The 25,724-nt window shown below is 38.9% G+C and overlaps 1 protein-coding gene across 1 annotated transcript in view; it reads left to right on the top strand.

Annotated features, from left to right (window-relative positions):
* DMXL1 (Dmx like 1) overlaps positions 1-18,318 on the top strand; it is a 127,046-nt gene extending 108,728 nt beyond the window's left edge. The window contains exons 33-43 of the mRNA XM_018557308.1: positions 381-498; positions 2,483-2,569; positions 3,619-3,740; positions 5,739-5,880; positions 7,864-7,924; positions 10,049-10,176; positions 11,858-11,950; positions 12,041-12,132; positions 13,142-13,194; positions 14,768-14,985; positions 17,565-18,318. Coding sequence (XP_018412810.1) covers positions 381-498; positions 2,483-2,569; positions 3,619-3,740; positions 5,739-5,880; positions 7,864-7,924; positions 10,049-10,176; positions 11,858-11,950; positions 12,041-12,132; positions 13,142-13,194; positions 14,768-14,985; positions 17,565-17,789 — 1,339 coding nt within the window. The 3' untranslated portion in view covers positions 17,790-18,318. The remainder of the gene's footprint in view (positions 1-380; positions 499-2,482; positions 2,570-3,618; positions 3,741-5,738; positions 5,881-7,863; positions 7,925-10,048; positions 10,177-11,857; positions 11,951-12,040; positions 12,133-13,141; positions 13,195-14,767; positions 14,986-17,564) is intronic.
* The last annotated feature ends 7,406 nt before the right edge of the window (positions 18,319-25,724 follow it).

Raw genomic sequence — 25,724 nt, 5'->3', positions numbered from 1 at the left:
GCATGCAGTGTGTGTGTGTGTGTGTGTGTGTGTGTGTGTGTGTGTGTGTGTTGCCTTCTTATTTTTGCTTAAGTTGGAGGTATGAAAAATAAGGATAAGGACATCAGATTTATTTTTCTACCACTGATCTTTCTTTATAACTATAACTATGACTGTGGTTCATAGGGCTCTTTTCTGGAGCCCTGTCCCCTGTAGTTTCTACATCTTGGTAGATTATAGGTCATTTTTATTAGCCTTTTAGTACACACCTTGAAATAATTTTCCACCTGGCTAGTTAACTGTTTTCTACTAAATATGTTGGTTCAGTGTTGGTAATAACTTTGACATTTTATAAGTATGTAATGTACAATGCATCATATGTTTTTCCTTTTACTCTTTAGTTCCAATCACTCAAGTAGCTTGCCAGTAAAGAGGCTTTGGCAGTATCTAGTAAAACAAGAGGGCATCCAAGAAACCTTTATAAGGAACATTTTTACCAAGAAAAGATCTTCGAATGAGGTTTGGTTTAATATTATCCTGTTTGTGAAAGTTATGATCAGTTATTCGTTTGTTATATTTACAAATAGTTTTTTGAAACGGAAGTAGTATTGATTTTGCAAAGTGTTGCACAAGCTGTTGGCACTTTATAAATCCTGCATAACAACAATACGAGATTGCTTTATTCTTCAGGTATAATTATGAATGCAATATTGCCCCTGGTGAGGGCAGGCTAAATGAATGGTTGGATTTCTTGTATAAGTAAAAAGGGGCATTTCCCTGCCTTTTTATTCTATATATCAGGGGAGATGTCTTCTAAGTTAACTGGTCTTTTTTGATAAATAAAAAAAAAAACACATGGGCTGAGTTTTAAATTCATTAGTTTGTTGTTTTACATTGATGGTTCATTTAACCATTTCCCTGCCACTTAAGTGAGGAATACAGCAGAACAAAATACTTCCAGCTGGCCATCTCAGTATGCCTAACAATGGCTGCATTCTCCCGTCTGCTATAAGCTTATGATAGAAAGGTCCCCCAGACTTTATTGAACCAATAGCTGTTGTCAGCAGCTGATCACAATCATTCATTAAAAATATGGCATTCCAGTCACTGGTGCTGCTCTGTCTCCCTACATGATGCCCTGCCTTTCACAGATCCTCTCTGTTTTATGCCTGCATTCTGCTCTCCCCCCTCCCATATCAGTGGTGACAGCGGGTTTTGGGAAGTACACAGATCAGGGCACATTGTGGCTTCACAGAGAGGGGAGGATGGAGCGTCAGCTGGGGCAGCACACAGCGAGAGCATTGGATGTCAGGAAGAAGAGCAGTGGGTTGGTAAATATATAAATACCTGTAATAAATAAATATGTGTGTCATATTTGCCAATCCCTTCCTTTCCTGAATGAACACAGTGAGTGATCAGTACTGATCACTCTTGTCTTCATTCATAACTGAAGTGCTAGTAAACAATGCATCACATGTTTACTATTACTTCTGTTTGTGAATGAACAGGGAAGTGCTCTGTACTGAACATTTCTCTGTTAGTAAGTGGAAGGCCGCAGAAGAGGAGATTGAGGGCTCTTTGTCCTCGGCCTCTTTCACTATCTCAAAAGGGAAATATTAGGGATCTGTTTAGGCCCCTGATATTTTCCAAGACCCCCCTCACAGTACAGTAAAAATTTTTAAAGAATTTAAAAAAATAAAACAAATAAGGGCTTATTCACACCAACACATGTAGGGCCCATTCACACCAGTGAACCTGCATTATGGTGTTCATAACACTAGTGTGCATTATGCAGTTGTTTGTTGTTGCAACGCATCTAAGGCCTGGTTCACAACTCCGAGTTCTGAGCATGCAGCAATTTACACGTTTTCCTACTAGATCATCGCGTATTTGTAGAAGCCCCAAACATTGCCGACAGGTTGCGCGGTTTTGCACTGCATTTACGCGCGTGGAAAGCGCGCACAAGCCAGGTAGAAAAAAAAAACTGTGTGTCGCACACAATGGTGCAGGAGCCTTTTTGCCGCATGGATATGACCCCATTTAAATAAGGCCGCGCGGCAAACGCGCATTCCCAGGACGCGCCGGTGTGAACCAGGCCTCAGTGCTTGAATTTAAGTGAGTCCACATCGCAAAAAATCCATTGTGCCCCCAACGTTCCCTTACCTTCAGAAACATCACATCAATTGGTGTAATGATCCTTTTGAGCCGTGGTGAAACAGTGTTTCTTTCCTCCTGCGTGTCAATCTGTGACACGCAGATTATAATTAAATAAATATTTATTAAGTATATATATCTGAGTCCTTTCTAAACACACTCCATCACAATAGCAATATTGTAAATGATTCTTTGAATATCCTATTTTATTAAAACTTTGAAAAAGATTAACAAATTAAACTGCTGCAATCTGGTGGGGGCTTGGATTTTAAAACTTGTGCAAGCAATGAGCACACATACATTTATGCAGGTTATATTTCTTATGGTGAATCAAATTCTTTGTCTCCAGACGGAAACAGATCAGGGTTCTTCCGGAGGAAGAGCAAGAATAATCCACAAAGAGTCTGACATAATCACTGCATTTGCAGTAAATAAGGTATGTTCAGTATCTTCTGTTTTTGACAATATTACTACTCTGCAAAAGCTTATGTAATATGTTCTTTTTAACAATTGTATTTTTGTGTTGCACAAAATATAGTGATATGTATTTTCAACCTCATTTCTATTTCTTAAGGCAAGTATACTTGTAATGGCAACACTATATAAACCACCAGCTAAATGTTTTTATAGGTTTTTTTCCTTTAGCTGCCTGCATGCATAACTAGCTCTGTATCAGAGCACCCTGAGAGCTTGGAAATTGGGGCGCTCAGTTATTCAAATATGGATTTCCCAGCCAATCAGCATCGAGCCGGCTTCACGGCCAATCGGGAAGCCGGGTGCCGAGTAATGACCGGCTACTCTGCTCCATGCTGATTGGCTGGAATCTCAGCCTGCCAGCAAATCAGCAAGGAGCCAGCTGTTCGGGTGGCACGATGCCAGAAAGTCGGCTTCCGGGGCAATCAGGAAGCCGGGATGCGGGTCATTACTCGCCACCCAGCTTCTTGATCGCACGGTAAGCTGGCTCCATCTTCCCCTGCGGCACTGTTCCGGTCGGTATCGGGGAAGGTATCGTAGCGTGTGTTGTTTGTGTGTGTGTGTAATATGTATGTATGTATGTGTAAATGGGTAAGCCGTATTAGTCCAGGAGAGATGTATAAAAAAACAAAACTGAGTATTGTAGTATGCGAAAGCTTGTCTTTTATATATTTTGTTAGTCCAATAAGAAAGGTATCATTGCATACTACAATACTCCGTTTTGGTTATATATATCTCACACACACACACACACACACACACACGAACTTTGATGGCATCCCAGTCTTAGTCCGTAGGCTTCAATATTGAGTTGGCCCACCCTTTGCCTCTATAACAGCTTCAACTCTTCTGTGAAGGCGTCCACAAGGTTTAGGAGTGTGTCTATGGGACATCTTCTTGCAGGAATATAGGAATATTTCTATGCTCCTGTGTCCTGCACTTTAATATATTTCCTTGGAATAATTGGTTTACTTCATACTTTTGAATGTCTGCATTTTTCTTTATTTTAAGGCCAACAGAAACTGCATTGCTATTGCGTCTAGCCACGATATCCAGGAGCTTGACGTGTCTGCAATACTGGCTACCCAGGTTTACTCCTGGATTGATGAGGACTTTGAAACAGAAAATAAAGGGTATGCATTTCTTTGATTTTAATAATCTTCTGAATTGCTGTATGCTGTTAAACATGAACTGTAGCCTCCCCTTTAGTCTTGCACATTTGTACAGGTTCCACTCTTGTACTGAAATTGCTTACTCTAACTTCACTGCGCACTATAAGCATTGGAAGCTGCGGCAATTCAGATGAAGCCCACTTTATTTCCTGGCTAGACGACATTTAGCTCTTTTGCTCCCCAGTCTGACTGTCCCTAGCTAGGGAGGAAAAGAGTGGCTGCACCTTTCATTCATTGAATTTCACTTCTTTCAATCATGGAGGTTTAGGATTACATGTGGGCTTTACGTGGGGCAGTCTGCTGTTTTCAAAAAGTTATGTCTAGCCCCCATCCCCAATCAGCAATGATCTGCCTGCATTGCATACCGGAGATCTAGTGATGACATCACTAGAGCCAAACTAAGGCATGTATTAAAAGCAGGTTTTATTTGGTAACTTCATTAACATGTTGATGAAGGGAGAGGGATGGACCAAGGAAGGCGAGTCTTTCTGCACATATCGGTACAGTTGAAGGGCAGAGAGACTAAAACTATTATACACGAGTAGACAGCATGGATGGGAGGAATCTCTTGCTGCTGCTATTGTATTTTGACAGTCGGTCCCGCCAGCTGTCAAAATGCCTTCATCTGTTTGGATGTAAGCTCTGTTCTGCCAACAGTGTTCTAGCTCCTTCCATTTTTTATTCAAAGGATGTAGGACTGGAGGCAACAGACAGTGACACCCACTGAGAGAATGTCAGCCGGTTCTTGATGAAGCCAGCTTAAAGTGTATTTCCACTTTTGGGTTCAAATTGGTGAAATCCCCTCTATATGTTTGTGTACCCATTCACGCAGCATAACAAACATAATTAGAAAGAAAATAGTTTTTACCTTTTTTAGATTTTTTTTTGCAGCAGGTAACATGGCTAAATCTAGGTTTTTCTGAGCACCTTCACAGTGGCCTGTCCTTATAGAAAAGACTAATGTAGTATATACACAGTTCGGTTCATGAGTGTGGGTGCCACTGTCGGCGCCCTTCTTTCTGGCATCCATCAATCAGCTGACCAGAGAAGCAGGTTGGATAATTCTTGGCCGAACAGAGCTAGCAGCCAATCGGCAACACAAAGAAAACAGTGGGGGATTTGTGCATCAATGCTCGTAAGCGTTAATGGAGGAATCTGTTCTACTTTTTCATTCAGCCCACAGGTTGAACGAAAAAAATAGAACAGTGTATGGCCAGTCTAGCGATGGTGTTTCTCTCATTAACATCATTAATATAGAATACAAAATCCAGTGTACCCATCACACTCCTGACCGAATAATATCCTTAGAGTTGGGTGGGTGCCAAATTGACTGCAGATCCCTCTGCAATCCAAGATAAGTGTATGTATAAAGTCACTCGCACTCCAATAGAATTTAAAGTCAAAAACGGTTTATTGTATAGATTGCTATCGCATTGTATAACATTACAAGGAAGGAGAAGACAAGTAGACATTTTAACCCTTATGAAGCCAAGAAACACTAACCCAAATGAAAGCCATTTAAACTGCAAGAAGCATTTTAAAAATATTTTTTAGCTTATTCTACTTGAATGGGAACATGTAACAAATATAAAATGGGTGTTATCCCAATTTGGCTGCAAAAGTGGAAATACACTTTAAAATACTTTTGTGGCATTTCTCTCTATTATGGTGCTCGGTTGGGTTGCCAGTAAAAAAAAAGATCAATGGAGCTGGACACAACACTATGGTTATAGAACAAAACAGCCCTGCAAAAAGCATGAACTGAAACGAGCTGCATAAGCTTTTAAGCAATGCGGCAATGTCGGAGACAGAGGATTCAGTAGTGTAATATTTCTATGTGTTGTTGATTTAGACTCCTTTATTTTGCAAGGAATCATACTATAATGCTTTCATAGCTAAACAGGGTATTTGATGACAAGACTGTCTGATATATATGTATATATTCATTCTACTTTACAGACCAGATGATTTCTTGGTTGTACACACACGTGATGACCTCTCAGCTGTGCAGGGATCCACTCCTTACACCCACAGTAATCCAGGCACCCCCATCAACATGCCTTGGCTAGGAGGAGTTCAGACTGGAAGGGGTGCATCTGTGGTAAGTATCCATCCTCCTATTACACAAAACAAGGCACAACACCACACAATACTCAAGGGGGCTTTTAAGGTGTCATCTCCAGAAGATAAAGGGATATCATCACACATAAAGTAATACATAAGTCACATATTTTAGGTATATTGACACTACATCCTATTTAAAACATGCATATAAAATGATATCTACTACTCCTGCTAAAACATATCAAAATAGCAGCTCCCTTCATAACATTATTAAATGTGCCACCAGCATCACACCTCCCTGGACCACATATTACATACATTATATACAATCGACTCAATACATTTATTTATCATCAATTTCCTCATGACAGTACACTGAACATAATGATGAATATAATTAATGAATAAGCCTTATATAAATGTGTTATGGGTCCAGCCTTCTACACGTTTCAATGAAACTTCTTCAGGAAGATCGGAGGCAGCCTATAATATTCGCTTGGTAAATAAATACGCGCATAGTTACATCTAAGTAAACTCAACTGACAGAACCTTCAAGATTTAAGTGGACAACCAGACAACCACAATACAATATAAACCCATAAATACAATTTTTCTTGAATTTCTACATAATAGTATGCTTTGCTTCCTACTGTCTAGTTTTTGTACAGCATGATAAATGCATTGTTTATGTGAACCTCTTGACTACTGAGCTCTTTTTACTGCAGACAGGAAAATATATTGGTTCCTCTAAAGATTCCTGTAATTTCCTAGTGCAGGGTCACTGTTGGTATGACTGCACATCATTAAAAAATAAATGTGCAGTTTAAATTCATATGAAGATTTGAAATTGAGGTTCTTTGTGTCTACACTTTAATGAAATGTCTTCTGAAAAATAATGTACCCATAATCCTCACAGACTCTTGGCAGATATGTACAGTAATCATGTTGGAATTTCTGGAATGAGAAAAAAAAAAAAACAAGCCTATTTATCAATATTCTTGTTTCCATAGAAAGCTATAAAGGGAAGTTATGTTGGAAATTTATGAAGATTATAAAATGGCACATTTCCAAATCCAACACTACCCTCCAGAAGTCCTTGTGTCTGTAAAAGCACAGCAACCGTGCATGTCTTCACCAGTCATGTATATTCTAAACGGTTTAACGGAAGAAGGGTGACTGGGGGAAAATACACCTATCCTAAAGGGCTAACTAGATTTTTTTTAATATCGGTATTCTGCAACAAACAATAGATAAATACCAACTACATAACGCATCAAAAATCACTAATCCCATTTAGACAAAAGAAAAGCAAAGGAAAATAATCAGACAATTTCACTTCAACTTTATGTAGACCTAAGAAGAAACCCTCCTGGAAATGTATCAAAACAATAGAGGCCTTACTAATAATTTGAATATAATTTGTGGCAACCTGCACATTGAATTTTCATCACAGAATACTTAAAGGCTGTAAATACATTTTAATTCCCGTTAATAAAAAAAATCCTTGATTATTGCATACCTTAGTTGTACACACACGATGACCTCTCAAAATGACATTTGACATGGTGAAATCTGAACCGCACAATTCCTATAGAAAGGTTGATTTATCATTAAGGATAGGGATTTTCTGCTGGGTTTTGGTATTAGCATAGTTGCACTCCTCTGAATTTTAATTTTTCCTTTGAAAATACATTTTTAATTTTTTTTTCCTTCAATATGGCAGTGTTTTACAACAACCTACATTTTCTGCAACAGGCAAATGTTCAACCAAGGATCTCTAACACATAAACATGACTATAACTGTTGAAAGGGGTAACATATATTCATAAACGTGTGAAATTTGTATTGCTTATGGCCGGTCGCGTTATTAAGGCAGTAAACCCTTTTGCAGTCTTGTATATTGGTAAATTACGTAGAGCCACCATTACTGTACCTGTGTTAGTTTTCTAAGTTATTTGTTTAGTGCATTAAGACTAATGTGAAATCATCAACAGTAAAGTCTATTTTTCCCCCCAAACAGATGATAAAGAGAACAATCAAAGATGTTCGAAGAATGGCATCACATCCAACACTGCCTTACTGTGAGTTCATTGTGTCTTTGCAAGAATATTAGAGGGGAAATTATAGTATTTGTACATATTTTGAGTTATTGTAAAGTTTATGCAAAAGTAATTTCACATTTTTACATATTTGCTGATTCTTACCTTCAGGAAGCTACTTCATTAGTCTGATATAAAGATAGCAACTAGAGATGTAATGAGGCCATTTAGGTAGAGTAGCATAGAATAGGTTCTCTGTGCTCTCTCACTTACTATGATCATACATTGGAACCTGCCGGAAATGGCCCTGCAATACCTGGTCATTACTAGAACTGGCATATCTCAACGACAGAGAGGAGCTGCAGGGGTAGTGGGAATGGGAGCTACAGTGATTGAAATAGCTGTGGCCCTACAATTAAGAAAATTTACTCATTTTAACATGTAACCAGTCAGACATCTTGATACTGCAACCAATTGGGAAGTTCCCATACTGTCATGTGACTGTATTAGACCTTGCTTGATTGGCTGCAGTTCCAGAATGTCTAATTGTCATTACAAATACTTGGTACGTTTTGCAATCCAGAAGTGAAACGTCTCCCTGGCATCCAGCAAGCTGAGCCAGCCCACACTTACAATGACTGGGAAAGAAGAGAGATTCACAGAAGAGGCGTGATGTTTGTGGAGGAGGTGGTCTGGCAATCAAATAACAGGGAGGGAAAGGAAGGTGGGAGCCTGTACACATGTCATTTTTCACACCTTTTGCCTTTCACATATGCACTTTTAGTAAAATGTGGTGCAATTAGCCCCGCCCACCACCCCACCCCACCCCACCTCTTCTTCTTATCACCCGGTTTCAGGAATGTCAATTTTTCAGGTATGACTATGAAGCTCATCAGAAATATGTACTATAAAATAATGCAGGCATTGTATACATTTCTTAAAATATATAAATATACATGAGGTTTACTTAAAAGACATTGCTAAGATCATGTATCTGATAAATATAACTGATGAAGTTTCTTCTTTGAAGGATCAGTTCAGCCAAACATTAATTCAGTTTTTAGTAGATACTGGAGAATTAAAGACCCTGCTGCAACAAACGACGAATAAAATCCCTGTTACCGCCGCCTTAGTGAAGATGTGTTTGTGTGCATACAGAGGGAGACTGTAAACAAACTTTTAACACTGTACTGGGTTTCACATATGACTTTAGCAACTCCTAGGTGCATTACATGACAATTACTGCAATTGTAGTGGCTTACAGTTGTACTTTCCTGCATCTGACAATGTGAGTGGAGAAATGGTTAACGTTTGTCCTTTATACATTTTTATGTGATGTCCATATGTTGCTTGAAGTTACTGTATTCTAATCCTATGTAAAAGAAGACTGAATAACGAGTTCTCTTGCCCCCAAAATCCGCTGGGAAGCCAACATTTCCAGAAGTTTCCGTCTCTAATGTCCCCCACAGCTCTCACTAGTTTCTCTCCCTGACCTCCACGCCATTGTAGGATGAAGAAGTGATGTGGAGGTCAAATAAGAAAACATGGGACCTGGAATTTGACACTAGCAGGTGTTTTAAACTCCTCAGTGGGCTTTTGGGTATTGGAACTCATGATAGGAGCTGTGTTCATCGGCATAAGCACTGGGAAAGGGTATTTACAATCGTCTTCTACAGGTAATAGTGAGGGGGGTTCTACTTATTAATTTTTATAACCAGGGTTACTTTAAACAATCTGATCATTTCTTTTATTTCTCTGGGACATATGTGAATCTGCGTTCCTGGGTCTCCACATCTGCTCTGGTACCGTCCAGCCTGTTGGATTTTATTTTATATGATAGACACCCAAAACTCCTACGTGTAAAGTAACAGCTATGAATAATGGCAGGGAGATCTCATCACTGGAGTAACCAAAACATTTAAGAAACCAGGGGCTGACCCGACCCATTAGGCTTTACCAATATCTAAATCATCACTTTTGGATGGACTGGCACTTTAGGATATGTTCTTATACACTGGATTATCCATAGGGTGGAGTCTCAATATTAGATGGACAGACTGTCTTAAATAGTGTTGATTTACATAGTTTGTTTTATGAATACTGTGCCCTGGATTAGGTTTAAGTATATCCGATTTGTATTATGTGCTTTTATATTGTTTGCTTTAGATCTTACTGGTGCTCAAGATGGCAGTGTAAAAATGTTTGAGTGGGGTCACGCGCAGCAGATTACATGCTTCCGGACTGGTGGGAATTCCAGGGTAACACGGATAAAGTTTAATCATCAGGGGAACAAGGTATGTGCCCTCTACTGTGTATTCATTAAAACAAAAGATATCGGAAGCCGTGGGTAGAAAGCTTTAGCACTTCAAAATGAAAACTCCTTCTCCCTATATGAACTCATAGGGTGGGCTAGAGCTGTAAAATTTAGCACTATTCAAATGTACAAATGTAGTGTGTGCAGTCATTTTTTCTGTCCACCTTTTCTGGCATAATGAAAGTGTCTTTTATATGAATGATATCAAACCTAATATAGTATGTTTTTAGAACTGCGCTGCTTGTATTGTAAAAGTTGGAGACTTACTTCTACTACATGATCCAGTACAGTGGCCATTAGCCAAAGATGATTTTCCCTCTGAAGTCCATGCAGGGCAGGGAGGACACTCCCTTAGTGCTGTAATAGGTCAAACAAAGTTGAACCATCTTATATGTATTAATTTACTGCCTGAATGAACTAGGTGGTAACTTAACATGAAATCATTTGCTAAGTATTTGTGAAAGAGAAAACTGTTTTTAATTAACCATGATCAACCTGAAATAATATTTTTTTTAAATAGCTTTTGCAAGTATGAACCAATATATGTATCTATATAAATAAAGCTTTATATGGATATTTTCTGATGATATTCTGCTTGCATTTGCATAGCAACCAATAAGCCTGTGAATGATCCACTTGGCTATTGTTTTGGCAGATTGAGTGATGCAGTCAGGGGTCACACCTAAGCATGTGTGCAGCTCTTAAATCACTTTTGTTTGTAATCACAACATGTCACCAACTTTGACCGATTATCATCTCTCCTAGACTTGTCCATTATTGTGAGGGTACAAATAGGGCTGCCCTTCAGAGAGATTTAAAAGCATTTTTGGTAGCCCAGCCTACTGGTACAGGAGTGCCTTACTGTTTAAAGTAGTCACATCCTATTGTATGTCACATCTTTAAAAAAAAAAAAACCCGCTTTAACAGCGGTTTACACTTACCCTGTTTTCGTTGCGCGCTCCCGCTCGAGAATCCGAAACCTCTCGGGCGGCCGCAAAGCATCTTGGGGCGGGCACATGTGCAGTTCGGATTTTCGAGCGAGAGACGAGCAGAGACGCAAGGTAAGTCTATGGACGCATGCAGACACCGCTGGATCGGGAGTGCCTGCAAGCAGAGAGGAGCCATCGCTGGATCGGAGACCCGCTGCACCGCTGGAGGGACGGATGAAAACATCATGAAAGAAGAGGAAGATTGGATTAAGAGACATCATTTAAGGTAAGTGCTAACATTAACATGGGGGGGGAGGGAAAAAAATTTTTCACTAAAGGCCTGTTCCCATGATATCAGGTCCTGATCAGGTGCGGATCTGGAGTGGGGCTGTTAGTATGTTAGCTGCAGTGCGTTTTGGACGCGTTTGCGTTTCCTGACCGGACAAAATGTGACATGCAGTATTTTTTCTGGTGTAAGCTGAACGGACAGCGCACGTGAGAACTGGAGCCCATAAAACACATAGGGATACATTGGGATGCAGCGTACGGAGCCGGTCAGCACACAAAACGGACGTCATGTGAACAGGCCCTAATGTCACTTAAGTGCTTCTCTTTGCTGGAAAAAATACTCTTTATTCTTCATACACTATGTACACAGCCTTAAACGTTTGTTGGAAAATGTGATAAAACCACTGATTTGGTTCTCATCATCTTCATCCTTGTGTTGTGTAGTTTGGAGTTGTTGATGCTGATGGGTTTATCAGTCTGTATCAGACCAACTGGAAGTATAGTGCTGCTACTGGAAGCCCCGCTAAGCCTTATCTGGTAAGTTTTTTTATTTTTTATTCTGTTGCCGTTTACTGCATGTAAGTCCTAATGCTTGATTCATTATTTGCTTTTTCCTCTGCTTTACAGACCTGGCAGTGCCATAACAAAACCACCAATGACTTTGTGTTCATTAGTTCCTCTTCCCTGATAGCAACAGCTGGACAGTCCAGTGATGGCAGGTAAGTAATATGTAAAATGTTGCATTGTCCGCTTAATTACAGGACAAACATATATGTCTGTAAGAATCCTCTCCTTCAGAAAACCTCTGCTGCAACAACGCTTTCTTTTTATGAATTCCAGTACTGCTGATCTATATCAAGGTGCAATGATATACCAGTGTAGAAAGAGAGGATAATCCTCGACTCCCTGCACCCAGCTTAACTAAAGTGCCTATTTTATATTGTGATCATTTGCAAAACGGAATGCATAGTGGCCCAGCCAATGGTTTGCTCTGTTGATCTTCACATGTCCAAATATGTGACAAGATAGGACATTCAAATGAAAGGATTATTGCCGAATCACTATTTGAATATCTCAACAGTGAAATCTGTCACTGGCCTATCCTGATACTTTGGAACCATGCAGTCCCACAACCCATACCCAAAAGGTGTTTAAAAAAACAGCAGTATACTGAGTAAAGGAGGCGATGTTTTATATTTCAGCTTGTATTCTGCTCATTATTGAGATGTTTCCTCAGTATGTGGGGTAATTGCTGATTGATATTACTTTATTATTACAAGAGTTCCATTACATGGTTTTTGTGCACATACAGTAAATTGGGTAAATTTATTGAAGTGTGAGGGGCCTGCCTGCGGTGCCATTGTCTTCAATGCATCGCCACGCCCCTCCCGCCCCTGAATGCAGCTGTTTTTTCGTTGGTAGATCTCAATGAGCTCGTCATTTGAAAAGTAGATCTCCAGATGAAAAATTGTGGGCGCCCCTGGTCTAGCAGATACAGTGAACGAAGCACAGAACATGAACAAGAAAAACATAAGGGTTTTATGATTTGCTTCCAGAAACTTAGACTTATGGAGAGTTTTATCTTATGCGTTTCATTTTCATTTTCTGGGTTGCTCATAAGTTGCAGTCTGCATAGCTCCAGGAACCATCCTCACAGCAATTCGTCAGGGTTTTGTGTTTTTCTGCTTTACAATCTTAAATGTATTTTTCTTTGCTTCACCCTTCTAGAAATGTCTGTATGTGGGATACTCTGGTAGCACCTGCAAATAATTTAGTTCATGGTAAGTTTTTTTTACCTTTTCTGGTAACATCAATGAATGCACATTTTTGGGGCATCTGATTTCAGGAAGAAAACTTTGTTTATGTAGCTTTCCACATTTCAGCATAGAGCCAACAAATGTTTTAGCATAACACGATTTTATTCCTCGTCTTTTCTGGGTAATATAATGTCTATGACATCGGTAAATGCATCATATAAACTGAATTCTGCACGGCTACATGTTGTATTTTTTTCCCTAGGATTCATCCCTAGACCTGACTTAAACACACAAATATGCATTATGTTTTAGCTCAGTGCCAGTTGGGCAGCCTGCCATGCATGTAATCTGGGTTGTGTATAGATATAAGTGATTCTGCGCTGGACCTAGAAAAATGTATAAGTGCTAGTGTGCCAATTTAGTTTGAAGGCTGCAGCAAAATCGACCGTTGGGTCAAAACAGATAACTTTCAAATTATGCAGCGCCCCCAACATATAATGTGTTGAATGTCATAAATCCTAAATTTAATTAAATATAAATATAAAATAATTCTAATAAATAAATATAATATATATAAGTGATTCAGATAAATAAATTATATTCATATAACATACACATGAATGTTCAGTGCCTTCAAAATCTTTTTTTATAAGAAAAAGTCATCAATGGCCCTGGATCATTGATCCCACAGGGTATGTGAAATAATTAGTGACAACCACCATAAATTGTAAGTTGATGTGATGTGTCAAAATCAAAGAAAACTGTTCCAAAAATATTCCAGAAAAGACAAATGTTCAAAAGAAATTCCGTGAACTGTGTTGGGGATAAGGGTTAATACCACCTATATCCCCTCAAAAGGTGCACTCACCGTGAGTAGTGGCTGTGATAAGCAGCCGGAAAACGCTCACACAGAAGCTCTCAGGGCTGAAGCATCCATCCAATCTGGGTTGTGTGAAGTTACAGAAAATAACACTTAGAGAACCAGTCACAACTGGGCTCTGTGAATATACATTACATAATAAAATTACCTCTAATGTTACATTCTTTGTTTGATGCTGAGGATTTAGCTGGATGCTGCAGTGCAGCATTATGTGCCTCCACTCCCTCCTACAGAGCCTTACTGAAGATGTAGCTTCACTCCCCATATACCTGCAAAGCCTTACTGAGAATGTCACATCTTTGTAGCCGGACTCCTCATATATGTACAGAAGAGTGTGACAACATCAATGGGCTTTGTGATGACCCTGGCAGTTGGGCAGAGCGGAGAATTCTTGTAGGGATTTATGTCACTGGAGTTCTTGACAGATATAAGAAGCCAGCATGTGATTCAAATTGGCAACACTATAGAATATATCAAATATAGAACTGATGTGAACGTGCAGTATGTGAAGTGCTTTGTAAATTGTTGGTGCTATAGAAATAGCTGTAATAAAAAAAATAGAACTTTTACATAGATAACACACAGAAAATTGTACAAGATTGTATTTACCATGTTTACATCCTGCAACAGTAGAAGTATTGTTGGAGATTATCGCCATTTGTACTGGTACTGCTCAATGTAAATAAACGTTTACTATCTTTTCCACTTGGTTTTCAGCCTTTACTTGCCACGACAGTGGAGCAACTGTGATTGCTTATGCTCCAAAAAATCAGCTCCTAATATCTGGAGGTAGGAAAGGATTCACGTGTTTGTTTGACTTGCGTCAGAGACAACAGCGGCATGTTTTCCAGAGCCATGATTCTGCTGTGAAGGCCATTGCTGTAGACACAACAGAGGAATATTTCATTACAGGATCTGCAGAGGGAAACATCAAGGTAAGTGCCTGTTTTCAAGTGTTCAATATCTACAAAATCTTTCTTGGCCCTATAGTAGTACAAGGCTTCACTCACATTTTTCTGTTGGGGCGAAAAGCAGCAAGATATGTTTTGCCCATAACAAAATAAAATCCTCCCTGTCCATAAAAAACAATCCAGATCTTAGTTTTATTTTCACTTTTGCACAGCAACAATGATATTTTGAAGCTGATTGGTTGCTATGGACAACAAGAAATGTTTGTGTTTGGCAAACCTTTCATATGTAATCCCCATCATGTCCAAAATATATTTCTGTGGTAACAAAGCTTATACTTATTCTTTGCAAAGCGACAAAAACTTGGGGTGGAGTGCAGTTTGATGCAATGCTTTAGGAATATGAGTGTTTAGTTAAATATTTTGTTCTATGTTTCCCATTTGGAGGTGGAAGCTTAATCAGATATGGGATTTTATTTTTATTTTTTAAATCCCTGATAACTGCAAAACTACCATTCATATATGTAGGGTTTAAATGGATTTTTCTATTTTAACCACAGATTTATACATCTGCCTCCTGAAAACTGGATAGTTAACATAAGCATGCATGAGACTTGCAAGAAGTGACTGTAGAGGGTCTCGTGGCTTCAAAGCATTTAGTTTGTTAGTGGGGATAAGATGCCAAGTGTGCAGTAATGACAACACATCAGTCACTGCATTTGTTTTAACCTTGTGACAGTGCCTTCCACATTTTGTGGTGTTACAGCATTTAATTAAAATGGATTTAAAAGAGGGTTTGTCACTGATTTGCACAAAATAGGGGGTAATTGTAAAGTGTAATCAGTCAACATAATTGTAATAATTCTTTACAAATAAAAAAAGAGGATTTGAATGCATAAAGCATTTACTAAATCCGCTAAATAATCCCTAGTGCAACCAGTTCCCTTAGTAAGCCACATCAATGCAGGGATGGAAACCTCATCACAGTGCACCACTATGCCTGGTGTGCTCTGCATTGTGCTTTGCTGCACAACAATGCAGCAGGGCCTAAATTTTAGGTGCGTCATTTTTATGGATGTCCCAATACCACTTTTTTATTACCAAGTACAAGTACTTTCCCTCAGGTACTCGCTGATACCAATTACCAATACCTTTTCTTAAAGGGACATGTGACATTTTTTCGAAAACAATACAGACTATGATTTTAGGGCAGTTTCTTGCGGAGCGTGTTCATAATATTTCCCATATCCAATCGAATTTCTCAGTCATTGCTTCATATCAGCAATACTTTGTATAGCTTCAAGTTTAATTGGGGCAAGTGGGACAGATTGGAAGAAGCAGGGGAGAATTGTTACTCCTGCAACCTGGTCATTTAAAGAGTTATTATTCTCCCCTGCCCCTTGAATAGGTTAAATGATCCATAGTACACACTTCCACTACACTGCAGAAATAGTTACAATTCTCCCCTGCTAACTTGAATACGTTAAAATGTAACCTATTCAGGTTAGCTGGGGAGAATTGTAACTCTTTCTGCATTGTACTGGAAGCGTGTACTGTGTACTATGGATCAATTAACGGTTAAAGGATCCATAGTACACAGTTCCAGGACCTGTACACTGCAGAAATAGAGTTAGACTTCTCCCCTGCTTCTTCCAATCTGTCCAACATCCCTGAATACTAAAAACTAGCTAATGGCCATGTCCCATATGATGGCTGCAGCAAGCCCTGTAACAACAAGGCAGTTTTAGAACATGACTTCTGCTGAGAAAAATATGTATGCTGACATTGCTGACCACCTTCTAAAAATGCTGATTGTCCAGCCATCTCTGGTTTCAATACTTGAAGACACAGACTGATAAGCATGCAAAAACTGAAATTGGACTGAAGTCAGAAAACCTGATCTGCTCACCTGGTCCAGGTCACTAAACAGAGTCTAGAAACAATTAAGTCAGTGTGACAGCAGCAAGCAAATTGCATTTTTAGTAGAAATTTGATGGAATGGACAATGCAAATTGCCATATTTCATTTATTACAGTACAAAACACCTGCGACTTTGCAGAGCATCACCTTCCAGCAGGATAATGATCATAACACACAGCTAAGGCTATACTGGAGCGGTTTAAAACTGAGAACCTTACCTTCAGTCATTTGAAAAGCTGAAAAGACTTGGTAATGGCAGTTCACTAACAGTCTACATCCAGCCTGACAAAGTCTGTTTTTTGTTAACTTTCATGATACAGTAAAAAAAAAGTGGGTTTCCCCCATTCACATCAGTCTTCATTCCACCCTTCACATTATAGTCCCATTACCACAAAATTTTTAGAAACCCAGGCTACAGCACCCTGGTTGAGAAAGAATGGTTTGGACTATCAAATCTGTGCACTCCTGTGATTTCTGCAGCCGCACCCTGCCTCCCTGTGGGCTTAGCCAGCAGCAGTGACATCACTGACTTGTGATAGTAACTTTACAGTGTATGACTGATTACATCACCTTTAGCTTTTTGGCCAGACCAAATATTTTACAGCGACATGGGGAATTATCCCTCCTTTTCATATCGTATTTTGGCCTGAAATGGTTTCTCACTGATATTTTGTTTTTCCTTCTAGGTCTGGAGTCTAATAAATTTCACTTTGTTGCACACCTTCCTCAATGAACATGCAAGACAGTCCCTCTTCAGGAACATTGGAACGGGAGTGATGCAGATAGAGACTGGACCAGCCAACTACATATTTTCCTGTGGAGCTGATGGCACTGTCAAAATGAGAATATTACCAGATCGTTTCAACACGATAAACGACCTTCAGAGAAACGATGTCAAATTTTTTCTTTGAGTTTCCCTTTTGTATTGTTAAACCCCTGTGAACATTGAGTGGTTCTACAATGCTTTGTCTTGCACTAGCACTGAAAGTGGATTAAACTTTAATGTATGTATTGAGAAAGGTGGCCGACGGGTGAATTGTGCAATGCTTTACAGATGTGCCACTAAGATGATGATGCTTTACGCAGTTTGTATTTTTTTTTTTTCTTCTCATTTGCCCTTGAAGCACTGATGCCTTAAATATAATTAACATGATCATTCATCTATTGAATGCTATGTTGCCTAAAATAGGAAAACAGATAAATATGTAAAATATGATATATACAGTACATATATTCATACATACGTGTACCGCTGCTGTTTTCTGTTTTTTTGTTAACTTTTTGTTTTGTTTTTAAATTTCTTTAAAAATCCGCACACTTGGGAAATATTTTATTGGTATGTGTATAAAATCTAAAAGTTATGATTTAATTATCATAAAGTTATATATACTTAAATGAAGATAAATTATATTTTAGGACAGTTTAAAGGTCATTTAAAAAGTAGATGATACTGTTAGGTAAAGATTTATATACCTATGTAAGAATATGCTTTCTTTTTAGCATTTGATGATCTTTGAAGCACTTAACTATGTTAAGGTGAAGCAGCTTTACAGGATATACTTTCATATTGTGAAATTTATAGAACGTAGCTAAAGATATAATTTTTTTTGCCAAACTAGATTCAATAGTGACTATATATATAAATGACCAAATACTAAAAGCACAACTTCAACTTTCTATTGCTCAATTTGCTTTTTAATTTAACATGTATAGTCCTTACTTAAATACTGTTATTGCTATCCAAATTCAACATTTGCCATCCTACTTCTTGATATGTTATAGCTAAAAGCTTGGATCCTGCCCTGGATTCAATGGTTACTGACTATTGTAAAAAAAATATACATCATAGGGATTTCTTTTAGATCTCCACCTTTTTGTCTACTTAAAATGTCCCCACACAGCAGTAGATTGTTCAGAGAAGGTAGTAATGGAACTGTGTGGGCAACAATTGACTTTTAAAGTGACACTAAACTCTGGAGTTAAATCTTAAAAATACATTCAGGTACCCCAACTATTAACAAAAACTGTTACTTCTTTGTGTATCACTTGGCTGTACATCCTCAAATCATCTCTGAATTGGTGCTGACACTGTCCTTCTTTCTGGAGGGTGGCTACTTTTCTTCACCATGGTCCCTGTCTGTTCTAAGGTAGCCCTTGCTCCCGTGCTGGACTACATCCTCATGTTTAGATTACTAATTTGTATTGAGATTGTAGTCTATCACGGGAGCAAGCTTGGAGTGGTGACTACTTTACAACACACATGAGGACCATGGGGAAGAAAAGTAGCCACCCTCCAGAAGGAAGGACAGTGTCAGCACCAATTCAGAGATGATTTGAGGATCTACAGCCGAGTGATACACAGATAAGATACATTTCTGTTAATAGTTTAGGGCACTTGAATGTATTTTTAAGATTTTAACTCCTGAGTTTAGTGTCACTTTAAGGCTTACTGATCTCTGTGCAGAGGGTGAGTTTGTGGGATGGAGCATGAGGACCACATTAGTTTATATGTGATTCTCCTACAACTGCTTTTGTTGTTCCCAATATGCTATGGTCATTAGTCATTTTTTACCCTACAGTGGATGTACCTCATACATCTCTTGTCTGACATGTCAGCAGAAGTCCACAAACATTACAAGCACAGAAAAGCTGCTTCTTCTTGCAGTCAGAAGGCTGGGTTCTACCCTTGTGTTCCCCCTGAAAAGCAGCTTTACATTCTTAGGGGCGACCCAATATGCAGGAATGGGAGAGGGAATGTAGCACAGCACCATCCACACATACCTAATAAGTTAATTTGCCTGCATAAATTCTTGCGAAAAAGCTAAAAATAGCCCCTTGATGTATTTATTTTTATAAGCCAGGCATTGGAAGGACCTTGTAAAAATCTCATTACAGTGTCATGACTTTAGCAATAACATATACTGTATATAGCTACAATAGGAGGACAGAGTTTGAAGGCATATGAATGCTCATAGGTGACTTTTATAACATTCTCAGGACTTGGGATTTTTTTTTTTTTATTCTACTAAGGATGACTTTGTAAATTGTATTTTCATTGTTTGAAATATTTTGGCAGCCACAAAATCCTGAATTTAAGTCTCTAAAGAGGTGCAATAACGGTAATAGTAACTAATGTTCCACAGTAGAGGGTAGCATTAAGTGTAGTGGTAACGCTACAAAACAACTGACCTTGACTGTGTTCATTGACTGTTTTTAAGCCTACAGGTTGAATATAGATTACCACAACTATTACTAAACAATGGGAACAATCATGTGTTTTGTTTTCCGAGTTTCTAATGATCCATAAAAATGATGTGATTTGTCATGTACTAAGTAAAACATATTTTCAATAAAAGTAAAGACCATACATTTTGGCTTTGATAATGTTACTTTTTAGATGCTGATGGCCATAGACCTAAAGCAAAAAACAAGTTTTTTGGCAATTCTTTTTTGCAGTCCATGCCTTTTTGCCTGATAACTGCTCTCCCCACCCCCCAATTTCCTGTCCTTGTGTCACAAGTAGCGATGAGCTTGCACCAAAGCCAAGATCATCTGATCCCAGAAGGAAGCTTTCAGTGCCGGCCCAATTAGCTGTGGGAGGGGGAGGGATTCCCCACCGCCGCACATGAATAAAAGAGTGGTATGTTTGTGTCATCATTCACCTTATATGGCCATATTGGGTCAATGGCATTGACCTAATGTGGTCATATAAGGTAATTGATGAAGAAAAACATATCTGAAGTGAATGTTTTGCCGAGTGCATCTCTAACTGCTGCAATTCTAATCTGTGTTTTTTATTATGGAGTATTTGATTAGTATAGTAGGAAACAACAGACTCTGTTGTTGAGGTATCTTGGATTTAGTCATGCAAACGTGGTGCATATATTTTTCAACATGTCCAGTTTACACCTAAAAAGAATGATGTACCATAATATAATTTAATATGATTGATAATGCTTTAATAAAAAAAAAAAAATTGCAGCTACATCTATGCGTGTCTCAATAAAACAAAATGATGGAATATATATTGCGTAGTAATGTCAAAGCGAACCAAATATAACACAAAAAAAACTTTATAATTTCACATATACATAAACAAACTTGGCCCTAAAGGACCAGGACTTATGTATATGTTCTATTCTCAAACGATGGCAAGTATAAGACCAATCAGATCATCAACTGCAACAGAACCATACCCATAGGCTCCAAACACAGTACTATCATGTATTTGATGTAATAACACCTTAACAGTGAGTGTGCAACAGCCGTGCTGTCATACACAATGTGCGATTGCATATACTGTATATGCACAATCGCTGATCTGGAAAAGTGTTCAATTGCAAGCTGGAGTGGGGAAACAATGTGGTCACAGATCACAAATGCAGTTATCCACTCCAGTGTGAAAATATGGGGTCCTTTCGATGGATGTTCTGGACATACTATAACCCTATTTGTTTGATAACTCAAGTATATAAGGTGTCCTCTTGATTGAAAGACTGGGTGAACAATACGGCCTGGCTGTCACTATATCTGCAATATGAACACAGGTTCAGAAAGCTCAACTGGGGACTGGCTCTCTGTAGCTAAATGAAACTCACAGATAGCAATTCTAATGTATTGTGCATAGATGTTGTGGTTAAATATTAATTTATTGTGTATTAGCTGAGCTGTTACTTTACAATGTCAAAGTGTTAGTTGACAACTTTTTCAATAATCGATTAGTTGTTGCAGCCCTAGTCCACAGCCTGTGCAATGTAGTACTGACAAAAAAAAGCATGCTCTTCTCACATACGCTAAAGTACAGAACAGTACCGTCTCCCATGGTAATCAAAAAATAGCAATATAATGTGACCTCACAGTTTAGCTTTTAAATCCCTGTCTGGTATAAAACAATGTTGCTGCCTCATATGGCAGAACCTCATCAATTCCCAACATACAGAAACTAAACAATAAAGGTGATCAGCGCCAGTAAGTGTAATGTGGAAATATGAGCTACCAAGCACTAAGGATATAACTAAATATCTGTAAAATGTGAAAAAACAATATTGTGCCGAGCTAATAATCATACATATCTAATAAATTGAAACATATATAAATGAGTCACATATATGAGCCTTCAAACAAATGAGGCATAAGAAATATCTACACACATACAAAAAAGCAATATAGGCAAAAAAAGTCCCAAGGAAAAAACGAACGCAAACGATATCTCTCTATGTATATATAAAAAGGGTGACAGACAAAATCCGGCAGAAAAAGAACTAATTGCAGAAAAAAAAAATAACTATCAAACCTATGAGAGAGAACAACTGTTTCAGAATAAAACCTGCAGACATAGGGAATGCCATAATGAACATCATGAGGCTACATAAAGAGGTCAAACTGATATCACAGACAGAAATATCCACTAGGAGTACCTAGAAGTTATATATAGATCTATATAGATATATGTATATACATACACACACATACATTGAACTGGGTGTCACCGGTTTGAATCCCAGTCTGGACATTATCAGCATGGAGTTTGCATGTTCTCCCTGAAATTCTGGTAGGTTAATTGGCTTTTTTTTCTAAATCAGCCAGTATGTATGCATGTGATATAGGGACCTTAGATTGTAAGCCCTTTGAGGGCAGGGACTGATGTGACTATGCACTATGTATAGCTCTGTGTAAATTGTATAATAATTAAAAACCAACCCATAATGTAATCATACTGAAAATTAAATTACACCCCACTAGTTGTCACCGTTAAACCACACTTGGCAGTCCCATGAAGAACTACAAAATAACTCCAGCCCCTCCTGCACAAGGAGGAAATGTTTCCAGGATCCACTTTTCTTGCACATTGAAAACCACTCAATCTAAAATGGACAAATGTGTGAAGTTTCCTAGACAGCCCAGTACAAAATGGAACAATTCCAACCGCGTACACATTGTCACTACTTACAGGGTACCAGGATCAGGATCACACCCGGAGTACAGATCCTATAAGACCAGCAAACATGATATACCTAATAACATGTCAAATGCTCTACAAGACTATTACCCTATTGGACAAACCCTTCACCCACAAATCAATATACAGTTGAACAATGACAGCAACAAATGCAATGCTCTTATCCATGCCAGCAACAGAAGATATAACATAAATGATCGAAGTACTGTGCTACCGACAGGGAAATTCAATGTGCAAAACAAAAAAGTTTTTAAGGGAAGAAAAACGTAACTAACTGAACGGGTTTAACCCCACCATATTCCCTTCAAAAGAAACAACAAAAAAATACCAGTACTCAAAAAAGATGTTTATAAATATTTTAAAAAAAATGAAAATAAAATTGACTGAAAACCATTATAATTTCCCTCTGAAGTCGCCATGTACTTTTCCCACTACAGGCAAAGTAACACCTTCACAGCATTTCTGGAGTGTACGCAGCACGTCACCTTCCACTCTATCCACTGCTGCTTTGTTCCGCTCGGCTTAACCATGGAAAACCTAAACAGTGTGGATGGAGGAATCTTCCGCTGCTGCTGCTGCTAGTGATTTTTGACGTTTGGCATCAATGTCAAAATACTTAAAGGTGCCCATACACCTGAGGAACCGGCTGAAATTCGCACAGTGTGTGCCGCTGCCGGCACCCTTTCGGTCGGCATCCCTCAATCAGCTGATCAAAGGAGCTGCCCGGAAGATCTACGAGCCGGCAGCCAATGAGACGCTGGCTCTGCTCAAGCGTTTTGACCGGCTGCCAGACAATGCAAACAGTGGGATTCCTCAATCGACACCCTGATTGTGATGATGGAGGAATCTGCTCTATTTTTCTTGTTCAGCTCTCAGGCTGAATGAGAAAAATATAGCAGTGTAGGGCCAGCCTAAAGGTGCCCATACACCTATCGATTATCGTTCGGAAATCATCCACAAAAGGCGTTTCGAATGATGATCGATCAGTTGATGGGAACCCTACAATTTCTTTTACTGTATTCCTGGCCGAATTTTCTCTAAAACTTTTTTCGAATTGTACAAAAAACGATGGATTACTGGCATTTTTGTATGAAAAAAATTGCAACATGAACACTGCACATGCGCAAACAAAAATCCGCTCTGTCGATCGACGAAATTAGTATTACTAACGAACGATAATCAAAATCGATATTGGTCTGTGCATGATGGGGTATTCAAGAGGAAATGGAACAACGGTTCCATGAGGGGACGAAAGAAATGGAACGATAATCAATAGGTGTATGGCCACATTTACAGTGTCATCATCTGATTATATGCAGGTGCTGTTATGCTGAAAATGTTCTGCCTGGCACTTTCGATTTTTCATTTGAAGGATACTGGACGGGAGCTGGTGGAGGGGGGGCACTCACTGAGGAAATTTAGGCAGGTTCATCAAGCTGTGTAGCCAACTTTAGCGCGATGGAATGAGAATGATGGAATGAAAACCTCTTGAAATACTCCGGTGGCCGGAAATGGCTGATATGACAGAAAAAGATATAGCAAATGTAAATACACTAAACCCATGCCTCAGTGTCAGGGCCTAAATGCCGCATGAAATCACCGTCATCTGCTGCAGTTTACTATATAACTGGTAATGGACTGTGACATCCTGTTAAACATGCAAATCATCTTTGCTGAGCTTATTTCATAATGTCACATTTTGTTCTGCCTGTCACATTATGTGGTATGTTTTCTTAGTAATAATACTATTTTGAGTCCCAATACAGGTGTCACACTGCTTTTGTGGGCACACAGCTGTACATGGAGTGTAAATATAGTATTGGTATGCTTGCTTAGTGCATAGTTTTGTTGCTTTAGGTGGTGAGTTATACACCGTCGGATCTTATTATGGGGTTTACAACACAACAGGCATTGCTGTTTTGCTTTACCGGTTGCTGAGTATATTGTGTAATGATTGCATGTATCCTTTATATTGGAAATAATAGGAAAACACATTTACTAATTGTTTATTCTGTTATATTGCATTGTGAGAGAGAAGCAGAAGATAAGAAAGTAGTAAATAAGCGAAGTCACTGTACATTTACTGCTAGACAGGAAATAGTGGAAGCTACACAAGTAATGAGAACATGAATCTGCTCCAATGTGCATATATATTTATAAATTATACATGGAGACAATATTCCTAAAACATTGTGATTATTAGATCATCTACATTATGGTAGACCTAAACTATACAAATAGGTCAGTCTGCATCCAGGGTTGGGTATCTGTCCATAACCGCTGTCAGCTTGTCATTGCTTTGTTCAGTTGTCTGCAACCACTTGTGATCCCAGCCGCAGGAATTCACAGATTCTTGCCACATGTTGACACTAATAGCGCATGTTAATGAGGCTTAAAAATCAGCACACTGCTAATGTGATTCTTCCATGACACGTTATTTTTTTATTTTATTTTATAAATATACAGAAAGTGCACAGAGGTGTGAAGCAGACTTCCCCCAGAGCAAAACATGTAAGGTAGATACCAGGGCCGGTGCTAGACTATTTTGCGCCCTAGGCAATATCAGCTACGTGCACCCCGCAGCCCGGCTCCTGCAGCGCAGCCCCCAATTCCCCCGCATGCGCGGCCCTATTCGCCTGTCGTCTAGCTTCCACAGGCGATAGATGGATGTAAGCAGCCGGGACAATAGCCAGACTGCTATTGGCTATTTTAATTTGAAATAGCCAATAGCAGACTGACTATTAAAACATCAGCAACTGATCAGGGGAGCGGACCTGAGAGAGAAAGTTGTCTTTCAGTTCTGCTTCTCTGCTCAGTGGGCAGGTGCAATAGCCAGCCTGCTTTTGGCTTTTACAATTTGAAATAGAGGGGGGGGGGGGAGCAAGGG

The sequence above is a fragment of the Nanorana parkeri genome, unplaced genomic scaffold, assembly GCF_000935625.1.
Source record: "Nanorana parkeri isolate BGI_ZX_2015 unplaced genomic scaffold, ASM93562v1 scaffold279, whole genome shotgun sequence".
Taxonomy (NCBI): Eukaryota; Metazoa; Chordata; class Amphibia; order Anura; family Dicroglossidae; genus Nanorana; species Nanorana parkeri.
Note: the sequence above shows the minus strand (reverse complement) of the source record. Positions and strands in the feature narration are given on the sequence as shown.